The sequence below is a fragment of the Rhineura floridana genome, chromosome 8, assembly GCF_030035675.1.
Source record: "Rhineura floridana isolate rRhiFlo1 chromosome 8, rRhiFlo1.hap2, whole genome shotgun sequence".
NCBI classification, from domain to species: domain Eukaryota; kingdom Metazoa; phylum Chordata; class Lepidosauria; order Squamata; family Rhineuridae; genus Rhineura; species Rhineura floridana.
This window is the reverse complement of record NC_084487.1, coordinates 25496557-25519335: the sequence shown is the minus strand read 5'-3', so window position 1 is coordinate 25519335 and position 22779 is coordinate 25496557. Positions and strand designations below refer to the sequence as shown.

The following is a 22779-nucleotide window of genomic DNA, read 5'->3' as shown; positions in this document are numbered from 1 at the left end:
CAGCATCTCTTCTCCAGCTTCTACCCTACTTTCTTCCAAGGCATCTTCCTCTTCATTTTCCAGCCTGTCCTCCTTCAAATCTTGGGGGTTTACTTCCAGCTTTCTGCTGTCTTCCCCCCTGGCAGGCTCCTGGACAATCAAAACTTCTTCCTCCTCCACTACTGACTGCAACTCCTTACAGTCCAAACCCTCCAGCTGCCCATCCACTGTCTGGATCTCTTTAGCCACTCCAGTCTGGGTGCTCTGCAGCTGGACTCCTGGGTAACTCTGGACCCCTTGTAGCGGCTGATCAGGCAGGGCTCTCACCTCCTCACATGGGGTCTCCCTTTCCTCTCCCAAGAAGCTTCCAATGATCTTCCCCATTCATTGCCAGTGCTTCCGTTCCTCTTGGCGCTCTCGTTGCCTTTGCCGCTGGTCCTCCTGGCGCTCTCGTTGCCTTTGCTGCAGCAACAACCTCATCTGTTCCAGGAGGGTTGCTATTAACTCCTCTATCTTGATTCAGGCACCCTTGCTCCCAATGCTGCTCCCAGGAAACTCAATCCCACTTTTGACACCAGTGTTGCGCGCCTCCCCAATCTCCGAGTGGTGAGATTTCAGGGTCCCTGTGCTCACCCAGGGTTTGGTTTCCATTAGGAAGAAGGTCAGCAGAGACTGTGGTGTCTTTATGAAATATGGTTTGTTTATTTACGTACATTCCAACCTGAGCTTAGGATGGAGGGGTTCAAGGCATCAGCAGTCCAATATCCAGTTTTCCCATCAGTATTACAGGAGGCATCCTATAGCCATGATGCAGAGAGCCAGCCTCTCTGCCTGCCTCCAGTTCCTAGGCATTCTCTAGACACATCTAAAAACACTCAAAGCACAAACCTCTGCTAGCCGCCAGGAAGGGGGGGGGAGGCTCTCCTGCAGAGTTTAAAGACAGAAGGATCTTCCTGGCCCATTCACCAGTTGCCGGGCACCTGATAGACCCATTACAAACCTGGCCACTCTATTTGTTTAACAAAAGAAGCTGATCTGACCAGCAGAGCAGTTTCCCACCCCAAGGCACAGGATTCCAAATCAGAGGCTGGAAGGGGACCCACAGGGATCATCCATTCCAACCCCAAACTCTGGATTAAACTGAAGATTTACTCAAGTCCCTGGGTACTCCAATATGGGGTCCCGCAGGGTTCAGTTCTGTCCCCCATGCTTTTTAATATCTATATGAAGCCGCTGGGTGAGGTCATCAGGAGTTTTGGAGTGCGTTTCCAGCAATATGCTGATGATACGCAGCTCTACTACTCCTTTTCATCTTCCTCAGGTGAGGCTGTTGATGTACTAGACCGCTGCCTGGCCGCAATAATGGGCTGGATGAGAGCTAATAAACTGAAACTCAATCCTAACAAGACTGAGATGCTGTTGGTGGGAGGACCCTCTGCCCAGATGGTTGATGTTCGACCTGTCCTAGATGGGGTTACACTCCCCCTAAAGGAACAGGTACGTAGTTTGGGGGTCTTATTAGATCCGCTCCTGTCACTTGAGGCTCAGGTAGCCTCGGTGGCACGGAATGCATTCTACCAGCTCCGGCTGGTAGCCCAACTACGACCCTATTTGAGCAAGGAGCATCTTGCCTCAGTTATCCATGCTATGGTAACCTCTAGATTGGACTACTGTAATGCACTCTACGTGGGGCTACCTATGAAGACGGTTCGGAAACTTCAGCTAGTGCAAAATGCTGCGGCCAGAGTTCTCACTGGGACAAAGAAATTTGACCATATAACACCTGTCCTGGTGCAGCTGCACTGGCTACCGATATGTTTCCGGGCCAGATTCAAAGTGTTGGTTCTTACCTATAAAGCCCTAAACGGCATCGGACCGCAATACCTGATGGAGCGCCTCTCTCGCTATGTACCTACCCGTTCACTACGCTCGACGTCGAAGGCCCTTCTCCGGGTTCCAACCCATAAAGAGGCCCGGAGATCAACAACTAGATCTAGGGCCTTCTCGGTGGTGGCCCCCGAACTATGGAATGCCCTCCCAGACGAGATACGCCTGGCGCCTTCTCTGTTATCTTTTCGGCGCCAGGTAAAAACTTACCTTTTCGCCCAGGCTTTTTAAATTTTGTAAATTTTTAAATATTTTAATTTAACATTTTAAACTTAATATGATCTTAATTTAAATCTCAATGGCAATTTTATCAGTGTTTTATAATTGTACTATATATATATATTTTTTTCCACACTTGCTCATATTTTAATTGTGATTTTATTTGTTGTACACCGCCCTGAGAGCTTTCTGCTATAGGGCGGTCTAGAAATGTAATTAAATAAATAAATAAATAAGATTTCAATTATTGCAGCATGTTAACAAACTATTGGATACCAAACTAAGAAACACCAGGACTGGTTTGATGAGAATGATAGTGAGATTGAACATATCATTGACATTCCAGATATGGCAAAAAGACATTAACTGTGCTGCTAAGAAAAAAATCTATGCCAGTGCAAAGGCTGAGGTCCAAAGAAGAAGTAGAGAATTTAAGAACGCCTGATGGATAAAGAAAGCTCAAGAAATCCAGCATTTTGCAGATGCTCATGATGCACGGGGCTTTTTTAATGCCACAAAGGCCATCTACGGACCAACAAATTATGGTACAAATCCCTTACGTTCAATAGATGGTACCAAACTTCTAAAGGACTGCTTTGGAAAGAGCATTACCACGACCACCTTAATTGTAACTCTTATGTGGCTGGTGAGGTCTTCTCACAAATCCCACAACAACAAATTAGAGATGAGCTTCCAGTATCCCCTAATTTGGATGAAGTCACTAAAGCCACTAATCAAATGAAGAATAACAAAGCTAGTGATCCTGACGGGATTCCTGCTGAAGTCTTTAAAGAAGGTGGGCCTGAACTTACACAACAACTTCATAAGATCATCGAAAAAATCTGGATGAGGGAGGAGATCCTGGAAAACTTTAGGGATGCCATAATTATCACTTTTCAACAATCTGTTCTGTGGGAACTACCGAAGCATCTTTCCTCTAGCTACTGCAGGTAAAATCCTTGCAAGGATCCTCGCAAATCACCTCCTACCTATCTCAGAACACATCCTCCCTGAATCCCAAAATGGTTTCCGCCCTTCCAAGGGGACAGTGGACATGATCTTCACTGCACAACAGCTTCAAGAAAAATGTAGGGAGCAAAACCGACCTCTGTATATGGTGTTTATTGATCTGACTAAGGCCTTTGATACTGTAAATTGAACTACTCTCTGGACCATCCTTCTGAATATTGGATGACCTGATACATTTGTGAATATTTTGCAACTCCTTCATGACAACACGATGGCGACAATTTTGGATAACAACGGCTCTCAAAGTGATCCATTAAAAGTGGGATCAGGCATCAAACAGGGATGCGTCATTGCTCTGACCTTATTTGCTATTTTCATTGCCATGATTCTACACTTTGTTAAGGGGAAACTGCCCACTGGCGTGGAAATCACATATCGAACAGATAGAAAGCTTTTTAATCTCAGTAGGCTGAAAGCAAAAAGTAAGGTAATTACAACCTCCATTGTAGAACTTCAATATGCCGATGATAATGTAGTCTCTGCACATTCAGAGGAAGATCTTCAAACTATCCTAAATGTCTTTGCAGAAGCATATGAAAAGCTTGGCCTCTCGCTTAACATCAAAAAAACCAAAGTGCTTCATCAGCAAGTGCGAACCAATCCCTCTGCAGCACCATCAATCCAGCTTAATGGTGCGACGCTGGAGAATGTTGATCACTTTTCTTATCTTGGCAGCCATCTCTCTGTAAAAGCTGACATCGACATTGAAATTCAGCATAGTCTGAACTCTGCGAGTGCCGCATTCTCCCAAATGAAGCATAGAGTGTTCAAGGATCGGGATATTCACAGGGAGACCAAAATGCTTATTTACAAAGCCATTGTACTACTGACCTTACTGTATGCCTGTGAAACATGGACCATCTATAAACACCACTCCCAACTTCTTGAAAGATTCCACCAAGGCTGCCTCCAGAAAATTCTGCAAATTACTTGGGAAGATAGGCGGACTAATGTTAGCGTATTGGAAGAAGCAAAGACCACCAGTGTTGAAACAATGATTCTCCAACATCAGCTTCGCTGGACCGGCCATGTTGTTCAAATGCCTGATCACCGTCTTCCAAAGCAGCTACTTTACTCCCAACTTAAGGATGGAAAACGGAATATTGTTTGGCAGCAAAAGAGGTTTAAAGATGTTCTCAAAGCTAATCTAAAAAAATGTAACATGAGCATCGAGAATTGGGAAGCCTTGGCCCATGAGCGTCCCATTTGGAGGTCGGCCATTATCAAAGGTGCTATGGACTTTGAAGAAGTACGAGTACAGGGCGAAAGGGACAAACGAACTAAGCGGAAGGCACGTCAAGCAAATCCTCATCGTGATCATCTTCTATCTGGAAACCTATGTCCTCACTGTGGAAGGCTGTGTGGATCCAGAATTGGCCTCCACAGTCACTTATGGACCCACTGTTAAAGACCCTACCCTGGAAGACAATCTTACTCGGCCACGATCGCCAATGAATGAAAATGAATGAATACCAGCATATATGGAATTGCTGTACATTACAGTAATGAGTAACTACATCCATGTGCATCTGCAGCAAGGTCTTGGTTGCTTCAGTGTTCCACCATAGCATCCATAGCTGTCCTTCAGGATCTCTTGCGATACAGCACCACCACCTCTGAGCTGTTTCTGCTAACCATTTTGGAGTCAGAGCTCTTGTTCATTAGCCATTGCTATCTGGGGAGGATGCAACACGGACCGCACATGAACGCTATAGCACAGAGAGACTCGCACTAGCTTCTCAGGCACTTCTGCTTTGAAATGGTGACTCTAATCGTTTGTGGGAGGGCACTCAGAATTAAGAATAAGTGCCATTGCTAGAATATTTATTTGTTTGTTTGTTTGATTTATATCCCGTCCTTCCTCCCAGCAGAAGCCCAGGGTGGCAATATAACATAGTGGGGTGATTGGAGGATTTTCAAAACAGTGTCCTCAGTGATGCTTGTGTACATTTGAAAGGGCACAAGAGTGGTTCTTAGAGGAAAGCATTGTTTTGATCACCAATACATTCAGATTAATCTTATTACTGGGGGGGGGCAATGCTGACATCTGTGATAAGAACATAAGAACATAAGAAGAGCCTGCTGGATCAGGCCAGTGGCCCATCTAGTCCAGCATCCTGTTCTCACAGTGGCCAACCAGGTGCCTGGGGGAAGCCCGCAAGCAGGACCCGAGTGCAAGAACACTCTCCCCTTCTGAGGCTTCCGGCAACTGGTTTTCAGAAGCATGCTGCCTCTGACTAGGGTGGCAGAGCACAGCCATCACGGCTAGTAGCCATTGATAGCCCTGTCCTCCATGAATTTGTCTAATCTTCTTTTAAAGCCGTCCAAGCTGGTGGCCATTACTGCATCTTGTGGGAGCAAATTCCATAGTTTAACTATGCGCTGAGTAAAGAAGTCCTTCCTTTTGTCTGTCCTGAATCTTCCAACATTCAGCTTCTTTGAATGTCCACGAGTTCTAGTATTATGAGAGAGGGAGAAGAACTTTTCTCTATCCACTTTCTCAATGCCATGCATAATTTTATACACTTCTATCATGTCTCCTCTGACCCGCCTTTTCTCTAAACTAAAAAGCCCCAAATGCTGCAACCTTTCCTCGTAAGGGAGTCGCTCCATGATGATGAATTGTATCACAGAGATTTCAGCCCAAAGGTTTGGGACAGGTGGGATGGCTGGTATGCTTACAGAACTTCCTTTTCTAGCAGAAGTAAGTACTGTTTATTTAAAGAATAATATATGGCAGTGAAGTACCACTAGAGCAAATATTTTAATGTATCAGCAAGGACAGACAGTAAGGTGTTTTCTTCATGAGCTTACTGGAGTGTTTCCTTATTACTGATTCTCCAGACCCTTCTCCCTTTTGTGTCTAGTCTCTGAATCATAGAAAAAATAGAGTTGGAAGGGGCCTATAAGGCCATTGAGTCCAACTCTCTGCTCAATGCGGGAATCCAACTTAAAGCATACCCAACAGCTGGCTGTCCAGCTGCCTCTTGAATGCCTCTACGGTTGGAGAGCCCACCACCTCCCTAGGAAATTGGTTCCATTGTCATACTACTCTAATGGTTAGGACGTTTCCCTGTTGTTCAGTCCAAATCTTCCCACAACTTGAGCCCATTATTCCATGTCCTGCACTCTGGGATGATCGAGAAGAGATCCTGGCCCTCCTCTGTGTGGCAACCTTAAGTACTTGAATAGTACTGTCATATCTCCCCCCCAGTCTTCTCTTCTCAAGGCTAAACATACCCAGTTCTTTCAGTCTGTCCTTGTAGGACTTTGTTTCCAGTCCCTGATCATCCTTGTTGCCCTCCTCTGAACCGTTTCAGTTTGTCTGCATCCTTCTTAAAGTGTGGTGTCTAGAAATGGACGCAGCACTCAAGACAAGGCCTAACCAGTGCCGAATGGAGGGGAACTAGTACTTCATATGATTTGAAAACTATACATCTGTTAATGCAGCCTAAAATAGTATTTGCCTTTTTTGCAGCCACATTGCACTCTTGGCTCAAATTCAGCTTGTGATCAACAACAATTCCAAGCTCCTTCTCACATGTAGTATTGCTGAGCCAAGTATCCCCTATCTTATAACTGTGCACTTGATTTCCTCTTCCTAGGTCTAGAACTGTGCACTTATTGCTGTTAAATTTCATTGTCTCGTTTTCAGCCCAGTGCTCCAGCCTATCAAGATTACTCTGAATTTTGCTTCTGTCCTCCAGGGTATTAGCTATCCCTCCCAATATTGTATTATCTGCAGATTTGATAAGCATTCCCTGCGCCTCCTCTTCCAAGTCATTAATAAAAATATTGAAGAGCATGAGGCCTAGGTCCAAGCCCTGTAGTACCCCTGCAGAATTCATTGTTCCATATGTGCAATGTGCATACTATCCACCATCCATGCTTAGTAAATATTGCAGAATTGTTTTTCAGCACCGCACATGCAGTGCAGTTTCATAGTTGCTCTTCAGACACACCTGCATTCACACATGGCCTGTGGGTGACATCTGCATTTCCCAGTATTTCACCCTTTTGCTCCTGTTTTTGCTATAGGAAAATTGAAGGGGAACCGATACATAGAAAAGACTGTTCTGAATGATACGTTTGTTAGCTTGGGGTATTATAAAGTGAGGCTGATATTTACATGGTCAAGTCAAGGTTCCTTACCTGTATATGGAGCCATGGATGGTGGGCACTCTCATTCTGTCCTTTCTCAGTCAGGGGTGCTATCTCAAACCTATGGAAGATGGAGAATAGGTCCTCAGAAGACCTGTGGGCAAATCAGCACAACCACACACACACACACACTGTCCCCACTGTGGTGTTCTTCCAAGAACTCTGACAGCACATTTGGGTCAACATGGTTAGCAGCCACCTCTGATGGTCATCATCAACCACAATTTCTTTTATAAGGTTGGTATCAAAGTTTAGCTCAAGTTCTGGGTTTGCATCAGGGTCTTCCTCCTGCACCCTGTTCATAACACAGCTGTTGTGATCATGCTGTACTAATCCACAACATGCAGCTCCATGGGTGAAAGGGCTCTCTGCAGCATGAAGTGGCTAAAGCTGGTTTGTTCCTCCTATGGTAGCTGCTCCACAGTGTTTGGAGTGTGCACTGTGAGTTGGCTGGTTCCATGTCTAAATGAAGCCAGTTCAAAGTGTCTAGTTTATGGTGCTCCTGCTAGGTTGTAAATGTAGTAATGAATTGGGGAGACCCATCTCCTGGTCTAAGCAAGTGCAAACTTCTCCTGGGGAAGTGCAGGCTGTCTCTGATGAGGCTGTTGCAGGAGCAGCTTGGCTTGAGTAGCTGTTGATGCTGGCCTCGGAACAGGTGAGCTTCTTGAAATTGCGTTATTAGTTGCCTGTCCAGATGTTCCAGGAGCAGACCATGAGCTGTGTCTAGATGTTGTTGGTGCCATCTGTCTTGTCCACTGATGCTTGTCTGGAACACCAGTACCGCTGCCCACAGTGCACCTGAATGTAGCATATCTTCTATTCAGGGGATGGGATGTAGTTTATCTTAGAATGGCAAAATGCATGGTTCAGCCACAGGGAACTTATGCATAATAGTTTCCTTACTTTTTTTAAGAGGCTTGAGTCCCTTCAGGTCCATTTACTTGGTGAGCCAGTTAAATACTGTCTCATTGCTGTAGATATCTTGGAGTTCACCTCTGGATGGATCTGTAGGTCAGTATTGCATCAGTATTTGGCCTTTTGTTTCTGGGATGCCAGTGGTTGGGACCTTGATTGTAATCAGCAACAAGAAGAAGTCTGCAAGACAGCGATCCTGCCTTAGTATAGCTGACCTGTTGCTAAGGTAACCGTGACAAGAAACTGACTTCTGCATGCTTAAGGTCTTGGGAATCCCAATATGGATGTTACATATTCAGGTGTTTATCCACTTTAAATAAATGTGGATAAATTTGTTTAATTAATAAATTAAATTAAATTAAATTATGAAATCACAATTAATTCATATAAATCAAATAAATAAATAAAGTAATTAATTTATTTAATTTATATGAATTAATTGTGATTTCATTTTATATTTTGCAATCCCAAACAATTTCTGTCACATGCTGTTTACAGTGATCACATCTGAGGTCCAGTATAATTGTCCTAGGGGAGCTTTTGTGCTTGGGTTGCCTGGCTGCATGGAGATAGCTCTCCAGGTTCATTCTTTCATCAGTGAGGGGTTACATACCAAGGAGTTGCAAGTGTGACTTTCTCACTGAGTTGCAAGAACTTAGTGTGGAAGAACAAAGGTTGGTAATGTGTACATCTTTTCAAAATGTTTTTGTGAAATCCACCCTTTTTCAAAATGAGGATAGGTTGTAAGAGCCTTGTAGTGGTTTCAACATGTACTCCTGGATAGATACTAGTATAAACATTTATTTCCCTTTTTTAAAAAAAGTTTCCTTGCATGGTTGCTGCAGAGTTAGGTGGACAGGCTGGAGAGGAAAGGCTTGTCAGCAGTACGTAGGCGAGGAATGAAGCCTGGTGCTGGGGAAGGTGAGGTCTGGTAAGTTCCAGCAAGAGTCTGTTATCCTTGTGAGCAGTTTCATTTTCTAACTGTTCCTGCCTTGCATCTCTGTAGCCAGGTGGGCAGATGGAGCAGAACTCTGAAACAAACTAGGATTAAGGCAGGATAGCAGGTTCCAATAAATGATGGGTAAAGCAAGCCAGGATTCTCAAACCAACTTCAAGTCATGGTTTCAGTTGATTGTGTGGCAACCACCCATAGCTGGGTGGGTTTTGGACTTGCAGACAGATCACAGTTCAGTTAAGCAAACCATGTTTTAGTGCAGGGATGGGGAAAATGTGACCCTCCAGATGATGATATGCTGCAACTCCCATCAACACAGACAGCTGGCCATGCTGCCTCGGGATGGGGCTGAGGTTGATGAGAGTTGGGGACAATAGGTTCTTCACTCTTGGTTTTAGCATTGCATTTGAACACAGCTACTAGCACCCATTAGTCATTCCGTTTCATTTTCTCTTGCATATCTTGTGTGTTTGTAAGTGGGAGATTTTCTTTTAGCTATCCCTATATTTTCACTATGGGAGGCCTCATTTTTCATGGAGGATAAGGCTACTAATGGCTACTAGCCATGATGGCTCTGCTGTGCCTCCACAGGCAAAGTTGGTATGCTTCTGGATACCATTTGCTAGAAATGGCAGGATAGGAGAGTGATCTTGCACTCTGGTCCTGCTTGTGGGCTTCCCATGGGCAACTGATTGACCAGTGTGAAAACAGGGTGCTGGACTAGGTGGGCCACTGGCCTGATCTGACAGGCTGTTCTTATGTTTCCTGTCTTTCAAAGATGGAATGGAATTCTTTTGTTAGGAGCTAAAAATGAAAATTGTGATGATGTGCAGCTCTGTTTTTGTTTTTAGACAACAATTTTAATAAATTAAAGGATTTATGAGTCCTGGATTTGAATTGCTCTGTGAGTGTTTGTACTTCTTAAAGTCTTAAATTGCTGTTTCTGTTTTTAATTGCATGCTTTCCCTTCTTTCTTCGATTTATTGTTTTCCACCATTCTGCTTCTTGTTGCCTGTTGAAGCCATTCGACAAAAGAATGCACGAGACCAATCATTTAGATTGTAAATGGCTAAAGGTATGAAGAAGTCTCATTTCTGTTTATATCCCCACTGTTCTGTCCTCCTTTAATCTTTTTGTAAACCAACCCTGCATAACCCTATGGCCCTTGTTGCCGTCTCTGTTCTTGTGATTGTTGGAATAAATGAAGTGCTGTGATGCAGCAGCTTGGAGTGGATACAAATATTAAAACTCTATTTATCCCAAGCCATCAAAAGCCAACTGAAATTAGTCTTACATCAGTTACAACCAATGTTCAGAGCTGAGCTTTAATCTCTCTTTAGGACAAGGGTATTCCATTGTTGAGGAGCCATCACTGAGAATGCCTTTTTACATTCCTTTACAGCCTGAACTTGCCACACTGATAGTAACTGGAAAAGCTCTTCGAAGTTAGTTTCAGTGGTTGCGATACAAAAATGGGGCAGGTCCAGTTTTCCAGATCTGAACACCAGCAGCAAAATAACCTTTAAAAGTTGACAGCTGTGCTCTTGGCCTCATCAATCAAAATTGGCCCTCATCTAGAATTTTGCCTAGTCAGAGGAGACCACAGTTGTCAATACAAATAAAGTTTTTTTAAAAAAAGCCGCAGCAACTTAGGTAGGTATGGGATAGCGGTGGCAGTTCTTGCACCTTTATCCTCTCATAGGAAGATAGGATACCAATTAGGTCAGAATATTTAGGAATATGGGAACATAAGAAGCTACCTTACACTTGTCTAACTCAGTACTGTCTACAGTGCCTGGCACTGGCTCTCCAAGGTTTCAGGCAGGAGTCTCTTCCAACCCTACCTAGAGATGTTGGGGACTGATCCTGAAACCTTCAGCATGCAAGGAAGATGCTCTCCCACTGAGCTGGGCCCTTCCCCTAATTGGATGAATATTTATCCATCCAATCCAGTATTGTCTACTCTCATTAGCAGCAGCTATAGTCCTGCTACCTGCCCTTTTAAATGGGAATGCCAAGGACTGAATCTGGGACCTTCTGCTAGTGAAAGATGTGCCCTCCTCAGAGCACGGAACAAGGCATTCCCTGAAGCTTCTCGTGCATCCAGAGACCGTTCTGACTGCTAGTGGGGTAAGGGGAAAAGCACTGTTTTTCAAGAATACTGAAAAGGCAGGGTTCACCTTTTTTCCTTTAGAAGAGTAACATATGGGCCAAGTTATTGTTATTGTTGTTGATAATTGGGAAAATGAACCAAAGTATACTAGAAAATGGTGTTCTATACTTTTGTTCAGCTGGCTGTTTAAACCAGGGATTCTTTTGGAATGCTGTGCCTTGACACACTTGTTTTCCAGTGCATTTCTGAAGTTTGTACCCAGGAGCTAATGCAAGTTAATAGCTGAAAACATTTTGAAGCTTTTCAGTGGACTTGGAGTTCACCAGGTAAACTCACCCACAAGTTGGATAGTCTACTTCATGTTGATCTGCCATCTTCACGCAGAAAAGTGATTATAACTTAAGTAAACATTTCAGTGTTAAGAGTAAAATAAGCTGCTGCTTTAGCCACAGGGCAGCTTCATCAAACTAGCAGTCCAGATGCAGGAAACGATAGAAAACAGCTCTTACTGGTTATGTTTGGTGCCAATACGTAGTCCCTTGCAAAAGCCAGACATTCAGTTGTTTAGTTCCTCATTTTCCCATGGCCTGGTTCAAATATCCCATGGATTAGAAGACCACAGAACAACTCCTTTTCCTTCTCAGGAACACTTCTCCCATGCCAGCACGGCTCTGTTTGTTATTTGCGTGGCTTTCTTCATTTCTCTAGCACTCTAACAAGCTACAGCTGCTACTTCTCCTCTTCAGGTCTGGCAACTTAGGCAGGCTTGAAGAATGGTTTCCTCTTTTTATTCTGGAAAGGAATTTGGCTCCTTTATGGTTCACATAGGAGCAAGGGGCATATATAGTGCCATATTATCCCACTCCGAAGGTTGCACTGATGGCATACTTCTCTGCACATGAGAGAGTTTATAAATACATTGACCTATTTCTCATTAAACAAGAATGATTTAATTGTAAAGGAAATTGCCTGATTTATTCTGTTTAGATATTCTGTATTAGATATTTTATATTTTATTCCATGTGTAAGCTGCCATAATTTCTTTACCAACCAAATAATCACTTTGATCTTTCTAACCCGTATAAGTGAAATGTGAATTTGTCAATATTTCCTTCCTTTGTAAAGGACCTTCTCACAATCAGGGACTTTCAAGTCTTCAGTAATGTTTGCAACACCTGTAGTTTTCCTTTCTTCCTTGCCAAGAGATGGCCCACTGAATCCTAAATCAGCCTAAATCATTCGTTGGTTCCTTGTAGATTAGCTTCAGCAGAATGAATGTGCTGTACCTGTGATTGACCCTAAACTACATGCATTCTGATATCAAAAGACCAAGCTTGTCATTATTTCATATACTTTAGAAGGGGTGAAACCTGAGAGGAAAAACTCTCCTATCATGTATGTCTTGGTGATCCATTCTGTGTTATTGAAGTTTACTTAGCCCCCTGACCAAGAAGCATGCTCGTTCTAACATTTTTCATTTTCCTCTTTTGTAACATGTTGTTTGATGGATTTCCACCTGTCAATACTATATTGAATTCTAGTCCTCCTATATTGTTTGCAGTTTTTCTCTGTCTGTGTTTATACTCTCAGCTCCCTCTACCCTGGAGGGAAATACTGGAAATATTTAAACTTCTGATTGGCTCTGCCGTGCGATGACCCTCAAGACCCAAAGACAAGACTCTGAAATCCTGTGGCCCAGTGTTACTAATATTTGTCTTCTGAAGTCTTTCAGCCATCACTGATGCTTGAATGGCTGATATTTCTCTCACATTGCATCATCCAGTCAAGGAAGTGGAAGATCTGGTAGTGGAATTAGGCCACTCAATATGGTTCAGACATTTACAAATGTAGTAACTAACCACATTTTGTTTGTTGCTGTTGTTGTTACTGTTCAAATTTATTACCAGCCCATCATCCCAAAGTGCCAGAATGGATCACAACAATTTTAAAGTACATCATTAAAAACAGTTAAAATGACCTAAAATCACATCACAAAAAATAGGGTGGATCCTAAAATATACATCTCAGATGTCAAAGGACAGGGTAAAGAGGTGTGGTTTCAGCATTTGCAGAAAACAGTGCAGTGAAGTTCCCAGATGCACCTCTGTGGACAGAGAGTTCCACAACTTAGGGGCTGCCCTCTCCTGGGCCACCACCCCCTGAGCTTCTGAGGATGGTGGAACTACCAAAAGGGCCCCCTCTGCTGATCTCAACACAGGAAAATGAAAAGGAAGAAGGCAATCTTTCAGATATTTGTGACCTAAGTCATTTAAGGCTTTAAATACTAACATGAGCACCTTGAATTGGACCCAGAAACAAACTGACAACCAATATAGGTGTTTTAAAACGGGTTATATGAATTCTAAAGGGAACCCTAGCCAGTAGTCTGGCTGTTGCATTGTAAACTGGAGTAATTTCCAAATTGTCTTTAAGGAGTGCATTGCAATAATCCAATCTGGAATTTACCAGAGCATGGAGTACTGTGGCCAAGTCATCTCTGTCCAAAAGGGACCATAGCTGGCAAACCAGCTGGAGCTGGAAAAAGGCACTCCTGGCCACTGAGGCCATCTGACCCTCCAATGACAATGTCAGATCCAGGAGTGCCCCCAAGCTGCGGATTTGCTCCAACGTCACCCAGAACAGACTATCTCCCCACCTCCCACACATGAGAACTCTAGACACATAATACCTCTGTCTTTTCAGGACTCATCCTCAATTTAGTAACTAACTTTGCATATATTTTAATATTGGTGATAAACCATTGGCTAGCTAAAAATATGTGGGGGGAGAGTGTGTGTGTTTTTAAAAAAACCCTGCTAAATTTAAAAATTGCTCCTTTCTGATGAAGTCTGCTTGGTTTTTTAAAAAGATTTATAAATTGTAGTTGACAGCCCAGTATATTTGTATTTCCAGCTTGTATGATCAAAACCCCTTAACCCATCTCTCTTTCCCTATTTTAACTTTCCCTTTTTCTTTTTGCTTGAATGTTATTTTAATTGTATTGTCCAAAGTGTTTAATTTTCAATATACCTTTCAAAATCTGCTGAAGTACTGCTTTAAATTACTCTAGCCTGTCCCACTGTACTCTTTGCTATTTCCTCAAGATACTGGGTTACTATATGGTTCTACAAATGTAGACTTGGATAATCTAGTAACACAGGCATAGATTTCTTTGCCCTGGTTCGCACATCATTTAGTTAAAAACTGTTGTCAAACATAAACATGCAGCATGCTAGGTCATGCTGCTGAAAATTCTTACTCCACTCCCCCACCCCTGTTGTTGCCAGGAAATAAGTCAAAGTCTGGCATGCAGTAACCTGGACTTGTGGTTTGTTTCTCTCATACTACGAGCAGTAACCAAAGTTTGTTCTTGTGTTAGTGGTTCTTCAGTACTGATGTGAAAGTTGGGTGTTCTTTATGTTCTTAGGACAGAAGCAGTTGAAAAAATGTATTGGCAGTAAGATTTGACAGCATCTAAAAAATTCTAACACTTTCTTAGAAATACTGGATCTTCGATGAAACTATAATTCATTTTTAGTGTACCTATGTAAAGGTTTATTGTTATGTGCCTTCAAGTCGGCTACGACTTATGGTGACCCTATGAATCAGTGACCTCCAAGAGCATCTGTCATGAACCTCCCTGTTCAGATCTTGTAAGTTCAGGTCTGTGGCTTTCTTTATGGAATCAATCCATCTCTTGTTTGGCCTTCCTCTTTTTCTACTCCCTTCTGTTTTTCCCAGCAATATTGTCTTTTCTAGTGTTTTTTCTAGGTTTATTAGCTTATGATTTTAAGGAAACCATCTGGATGTGCTTGGCACTTCACACAATATACTACTTTGCTGTGCTATGCATCTTCGGCAGTTAAAGTACATATTTGAGCCCAAACTTGTAGACTCAACTTTGTGTTCTGCTCCAAAATAGACTCAACTTTATGTTGTGCTTAGAAAAAATCCTCAGGAATTTATGGACCCCCCCAAAAAAACTGTTCTAGTTGTGTTTTTATTTATTTATTTGTTTATTTATTTATTACATTTATATACCGCACCATAGCTGAAGCTTTTTAAGTTACTAAGTATAACAATTTATAGAGCATCTTCTGTTTTAGGGGAGAAAGAGACTGAGGCAACACTTCTGTACCTAACTTAAAAAGTAGCCATAATATTGGGCTCGGAGAAACTTTATTCCTTAATATTGAGGAGCTGAATCTTTTATTCAGCCTTTGCAAACAAGGTGACATTTCATAGTATCCCAAACTGACAGGCAAGCAGGATGTGATAGTGCTGTAGCTTTGAATACAGAATCTGCCAATGGGATGTTGGTTTATCACATGGTCACCTTATAATTACTACTCTGGCTGTGTTTATGACTTAGACATATTATGAGTAAGAAGGTTCAGTAGAAGTTCTTGCAATGCATACTAAAAAGGTACTTGATGTATTCTGTCTTGTGGTGCTTTTTACAATATTGTGGAGATGTTGAAATTAAGAATATTGGTCTGTAGTTAAAGTTTTGTTATGTTAACCTGTAAACTGTAGCAAGGCATAAAGGCAGGTGAAGTATAAGGGAAGGCACAAAAATAGACAACCATGTGTGCAATAAAGGTGTGTCTAGTCTCTTAATTCATAAAAATATTAACGCATTTTTTCCTTTAAAATATGGATTAGGACTCAAATTCAGAGAAATACTAAATGGAAGGCTAAATTGATCACCTCAGTAATTTATCCCATCATTCAGGAGCTTTGGTTCATTGCAAAGTGTGTTTTTTTAATCACATACTTTCTACTTTCCCTTTTATCATTCACAAACTTCTTAGGTGGAAGAGTTGATGATGGCTATGGAGAAAGTAAAACAAGAACTGGAATCTATGAAAGCAAAGCTGTCATCTACCCAGCAGTCTCTGGCTGAGAAGGAAACACACTTGACCAACTTGCGGGCTGAGAGGAGGAAACATTTGGAGGAGGTCCTAGAGATGAAGTATGTCTTTGTTTCACTTTATATTTCTTTTAGGCTTTTACTCTGTCTTCCAGGTTTTACGTTAAATTCTGTTTGAAAGTGTTTCTTCATCACAGGAATCATTGCTTGCTTCTCCGATTTAAAAGACTAGCTCTGGTTAGTGTATAGGAATACAGGAGAAAATTCCTCCCCCAACTGCCGCCACCACCTTATGCATTCATGTACATTCCTGTAAATGGATACTACTTTTGTATTAGTGCTTCTCCCGCATCCCCGCTGAGATTATTGTGGGAGATCTTTGAAATAAATTATCAAATGCATGTATAGACAAGACAAAGGCATTTAAGGCACAAACTCTATAAAATGCCCTGTCCAAACCCACTGGAGTCAGACATGAACACAGAGATGTGCTTTTCTTTAGTAGTTTTAATAGAAAGTTTCAGTTCAGAGCACTTCATGAATCAGGTTACCCAGGATTCAGCATCATTACTAGGATTAACAAGGAATGACTACACTGCACTAAGACATTGTTGCAACAACTAGACACACCCTCCTACCAACCTTAAGTAAGGATGAATGGGCACCCTACTTGCGTGGACTGAGTGTCACTGTGAAGAGAGTACATGCGCAGACAAGCGCTCCTCCTCAGAGGGAAAGTGAGGACTTGTTGAGATTGCCGATGCCACAGCCTACATGTCTGAGGTGAGGGCAGCTGGACCCCCCTCCTCAACATTCCCCTCAGGAGGGGACCTGCTCACTGGCACCAGCAGGTTGAGCAAGGAAGGGGGGCAAAAATTAAGATAGAAAAGAACAGCTCATGCACAATGGAAAAAAGGTTTTTGTGTCTCAGAGATGGAGCATGAATTTCTTTAAACTACAAACTTTATAATCAACAATCTGATACCTGGCACTAGGACACTAAGAGTCTGCTGTTCTTAGTTTTTTTTTTAATGGAAAAAAAACTATAGAGCTATACATTTGCTTGCCTTGAAAGTTGGTTTGTGAAGAGAAAGGGGAGAATAACTATTAATGCTGGAATCCAAAGCAACTTGAGATAGGCTTTATAATCAGTTCTCTACCATTGTATTTGTCTGCCAAACTGCTCTGCCAAACCTTCTCATTAAAATGTATACATATATGCATGTTGTGTTGTATATCCTGGAATGTTTTAGAACTTGGAACTCTGGAGCATTTAATAAAATCATGTCTCTTCAGTGAAAACCTGTTGTTAACTAGTTAGTTACTATTGGGAAATAGTTGTACAGCTGAGTCTCAAATGCATTCCCACACCTGGGCCCAAAATATTTTAGAAACATTAAGACCTTTCTGTTTGGGCTCGTGTTCAATGACCACAACCAATCTGAGTGGAAGTGAACATGATTGCGTTACTGAGAAATAAGTTATACGTTTGTGTTTTTCTGTTATCCTCTTGTACTAGAGTGAGTTAAAATGTCAAGTACCAGAATAAACAATAGGTATGGATCAACTGGAGTTTCCTAACCTCTGCCAGTAAGGACCATAGTATACGACACATTAAGGCACTTATTCAGCTTCAACTTGGTTCTTGTATTCTGTGAAAGTTTAGAGTCAACAGATGTGTAATTTGAAGGGTTATTGTAATCTATAAAAGTGAGATTTAAAACCAAACACTTCATCTGGCTTATGCAGGGGGTTGGCATGTGTGTATTGTTTCTTTTAATAAACCTATAAATGCTGTAAGGGTAGGGAATGAGTGAATCAATTCTGTTTCAATTTAAATTGGTAGTGAGTGTAGAAGACTGGGTGAGGCTATAATTGTTCTTAATGCAATTGTTTCTACCCTCTAGTGCAGCCTTTCCCAACCAGTGTGCCTCCAGATGTTGTTGGACCACAGCTCCCATCAGCCTCAGCCAGCATTGCCAATGGTCAGGAAAGATGGGAATTGTGGTCCAACAACATCTGGAGGCACACTGGTTGGGAAAGGCTGCTCTAGTGCTTAATCTGTAAGAGCCGTACATGTAGGAGAGATAAGTAGGACCTCCTGAGTTAGTTCCTACCTGTCTCTTCATTGTTATGGTCTGTTTCTTCTGCTTTTACAGTTATATATTCCTTGCAGGTTATGGTTAACTCCTGCACAAGGGGTGCAGTTTCTGTGTTTTCTTTCAGTTTAAGGTTAAGGGGTTGCATGTTCTTCCAGTTTGGTCTGGGAGTCCACTCAAGAAGCCTTTCCCACCGTATCACAAGTATCAAGTATAATTTTTCATTGGTTGGGAAGGTAGTGCCTCTTAAATGTTAACCAACTTTTGTCAATCCTTTTGTGCTTGATTTGAAGAGAATCTGAATTACACTGTGGGAATGAAAGGCATTGCAAATCTTTTGAAATAGATTTGAGTAACCACAAATGCCCACAGTACTTAAGTAACCACAACCACACATTATTACATCAAAGCTTTTCTTATTCATGCACGTTAACTTGTAAAAGTCTGAAAATATATTGTCTACTTGCTCTCTGGTCTTTTGTCAAAGCTGGTGTGTTCGAGCACTGCTAAACACCACTTCTATTTTTCTGGAAGTTACTTCTATTCTCATTGCTTTTACAGTTCATGCATTTTTTTGCTGTAATAATACTGCTGCTGGAGATAATTTTAACATTTCACAAATGAAGACCTGATCAATAAAATACATGTCTTAGCAAATTGATGGTTTGTACAGTTGCCAACCACTGCATCATTACACTTTGCATGTTCTTATACTAAGAGCAGGATTGCTATTTTAAAGCATGAAAACTCACACTTCTGATAATTATCTCAGTTTTAAAGAACTTTAGAATATTTTATGGAAAAATTCAAATTTTGTTTGCAATTTGCTTAATTTTAAAAGATAATGCTGTCTGGTTTTTCCAGTTCAACTTTTTTCTTTAAAAACCACTATTTCTCCTGCAGACAATCATCTTATCACTGAAGTTCAGTGCTACTGAGATTGGGAGATGATGAAAATGGTAGGTGTCATGGCAGTCAAATATTAAAACATACAATAGTGGGCGTGTTCCCCCATAATACTAACTCTATAGGTTAGTGTGAATATACAGGCTCCCGGGGAGAAGATTGTGACTGCTTTGCTCCTCCCTTTTTCTTTTATCTCAGCACAGCAGCTAAGCCAAAGTTTGGCTCAGCATGTCATCTGAATATGGGCTAATGGTTAAGCTGTCAGCTCATGGTTAAGTTCTCTGCGGCTTAACCATGAGCTGTATCCAAGGTTTGTTCTTGGCCACAGCTTGTGGTTAAGGAAGAAAGAGCTTAATCACAAGCCTGGATTTGGATGACACACTGAGCCAAACCTTGGCTTTACTGGTCTGCTGAGCTAAAACAACCAGGAGGAGCGCAAAGTGAGTGCAACCTCTGCACCAGGAGCCAGGATGTTTGTGCAGTTCTAGTAACCCATAAGCAAAGCTATACCATGTTGTACAAATCAGGCCAGTGACAGCTTGACAACCTACTCTTCTAGTCCAAGGAGTTATGCTGTGAATATGAATTATACAGCCACGAGAATGGCTGTATACTATAGCCAGCATGGATTTTTCACATTCCGGAATATTAAATTAAAAATACCCCCAAGCCATTCTGATGTTTCCCATAAGCTCATTTCAAAACAAAACCTTACAAAACTGATAGTCCTGAACTCAGAAACGCTTGCTTAACAACCCTCTCAATTTTCATGGCGATACACAAAACAGTCAGAGAGAATAGAGAGTTCAAAGTCTAAAAAGAGAGAGAGAAAAACCCAGAGCCCTTTTGGACTTTTTTCTGTCAGAGTTCTCATAATCTGTTGAAATTCATTAAAAATCAGCCATGTTCACAGAGTGCCTATAATCCTACTACTGACCTTGCCCCATACTCTGACCTTCATCTTCTGCACTTTAAAAGTTAAAATGCCTGGCTGATTTTTAATTAATTTAAGAAAATTTGCATTGAATTGAATGATAGTGTTGGGCATACTCAGTAAGAACCAACTGTCAGTGTTCTAAAAGCCAGACTCACAGCTGCTGGGCTTGCCTAATCAGGGGGCCACACCCACACCAGACTTTGATTTCACTTTCGACAGTTTGAGAGGAGACTCCTATTCCACTGACAGAGCTCCAGTGGCCAGACTGGTTTAACAGTCAGCCACTCTGATTGAAGGTCTGTGAGTGGAACAGGGCATCTCCTAGGAACTCTCAGCACCCTTCACTAACTACACTTCCCAGGATTCTTTGAGAGACGTCATGACTGTCGAAAGTGAAATAAAGGCCTGGTGTGGATGTGGCCAGGGACAGCTTTGGTTTAAATTTGGGTGGGAGGCTACATGTGCCTGCTGTAGAATAAAAAGGTGGGGGAAGCAATGATACTGTTCACAATGTTTTTCTTTTGGAAAGGAAAGGGGCTTCCCTTCTCTCAGTGCCCACCCACCCAATCTCCTCCCGTACCCCTCCTCCTATCCTCCCTGACCCTCCCCCAGGTCAGTGTTGGACTACTACCTGGTAGACCAGGGCTTCAATCCCCACACAGCCATGAAGCTCACTGGGTGACCTTGGGCCAGTCACTGCCTCTCAGCCTCAGAGGAAGGCAATGGTAAAACCACCTCTGAATACTGTTTACCATGAAAACCCTATTCATAGGATTACCATAAGTTGGGATCAACTTGAAGGCAGTCCATTTCCAAACATGATTGCACAGAAATAAATCCAATTGAACTCAAAAAGTATGCAAAAGATCAAACCAGCCCTCCTCCTCCCCCCCTCCCCATCCCCTTCCAATCTCCTCCTTCCCCTCAGAGGCACGTTACCAAATTCTTCCAAGCTACACAGGAAGTGGATTGGACTGTGAAAGACCAACCCAAATTGTGTTGGCATTTTGACAAATTTGTAGGGTAGTACAATATCTCAGAGAGGAGGTCAGGTCTCCTGCTCCCCTGGTGCATTCACTATAGCTTCCCAATTTTCCTGCTTTTTAAAGAGTGATAGAAATATCTGTTGGCTATCGGTATGTTCTTAAACCGCAAGGTTTTTTTGCCTATTAGTGAGTCTATATAGCATTAATAGTGACGTACAATAGGGAAATGTGATCTTTAAATAAAGTGCATATAAATAAGATTTCCTTTCATCAGCCTGGACAGATTTCTCTCCAACACATTTTTCTTTAGTTGTTAGTAAAGTGTACATATTTAGTCCAGATCATTTGCTTTTTAACTCCATCTGGTCTGAAAATGGATAAAAATCTCTGTATCTCATTATGTTTTGATCTCCACGGTCCCTGAGAATAGTCCTGTAGAGAGAATGCACTATGCTATCTAAATGAGCCATGACAGACTTGGGAGCAAGACCAACTGCTGAAAAACTGAACCAGGTGGTGTTAAAAGGGTTTGTTCCACTCAGTAATTGCTCAGGCTGTTAATGTCATAGGGAGGAGTTGGGAAAGGAGGTTCTTTCTGCCAATCACTTCCTGAGGATTTAGGTATACTATATTCTTGTTTTCATGCAATTTCAGGGGAGTCTGTCTCTCTCTTCCCACCACTGTCCTCTTTCTGGTTCTGTTTTCTACAAGGATGTCTATGAACAGTGGAGCAGTGCTGTAAAACTAAGTTCTCATTTTAGGGCAATACTGGAAAAAGCTGGCACATCAATTCTAGTCACAGGTTCTTGAGAATAAAACCCTTCTTATAATGTTTTAATCTAGTTAAAAACTATAAATATTTAAAGTGGGATGGAGGACCCTAGTCAGGAAACATTTTAACCAGAACAGATGTCTGCATTCCAGTCAGGTTTACACAACTTCAGGGTCATTTTTCCTCTTATATTATTAGATTATAAAATGCTTATAGAAATCTGCTTGAAAAATCCCATCTGCTTGAATGCATTTATTTTTGCGTTTAGAGTACTGGAATACTATTATTGGTACTGTTGCTGGAGGTCTGAAGAGTGCACTCTATGCGGGCACATTTCCTTCTTTATGCCAGCCTTTATATGTAAAGGAGCTTTGGGGAAAGTGTGATTTGTCTGGGAGGTCGAGACTGCATTTGCACTTACGTTTTTAAACTTCAGTGACTAACCAGATTCTATTTTTGCTTTAACTATTTCAGCTCAGTCCTAAATAGTTACCTTATCTGGGCCATACGTCTTCTTCCCTTTTGTTGTTTTCCCAGGTGTAGAACTCTATTTTTGCCTTTTTGCTGTTGGAGGGAGGTGAGGATTGGGAAAAGGTGGTTCCAGTGTCTGGAAAATAGGCCAATTATCTGTTTTCGATAGGGTTGCACTCCCTCTGAAGGAGCAGGTACATTTTCCCTATGAGTCCGGCCATCACAGCGGGTATTAGCTCCACCTATCGTGCGAAGGCAAGAATGTCTTTGAAGTCAAGACTAGGGGCGTCAGGCCCCTCCCACTCTCCAGTTCATTCTTGCCTTCCTGCGAACAAGATTGAAATCCTATCATTGAGATCCTATAGCGTAGAATTTAGCTAAGTTGTTTTCGTATTTGTTTACTTTGTGTTTAAATGTCATTTATCTCTGTTGCTTGTTTGAGGTTCTTTCCTCAGAGACCGCGGCTGAGGTTCTCCC

At 42.0% G+C, this 22779-nt stretch overlaps 1 protein-coding gene across 8 annotated transcripts in view; it reads left to right on the top strand.

Annotated features, from left to right (window-relative positions):
* ERC1 (ELKS/RAB6-interacting/CAST family member 1) overlaps positions 1–22779 on the top strand; it is a 319311-nt gene that overhangs the window by 149876 nt on the left and 146656 nt on the right. For all 8 annotated transcript variants that reach the window (XM_061638638.1, XM_061638637.1, XM_061638636.1 and 5 more), the window contains one exon: positions 16073–16233. In XM_061638638.1, coding sequence (XP_061494622.1) covers positions 16073–16233 — 161 coding nt within the window. The remainder of the gene's footprint in view (positions 1–16072; positions 16234–22779) is intronic.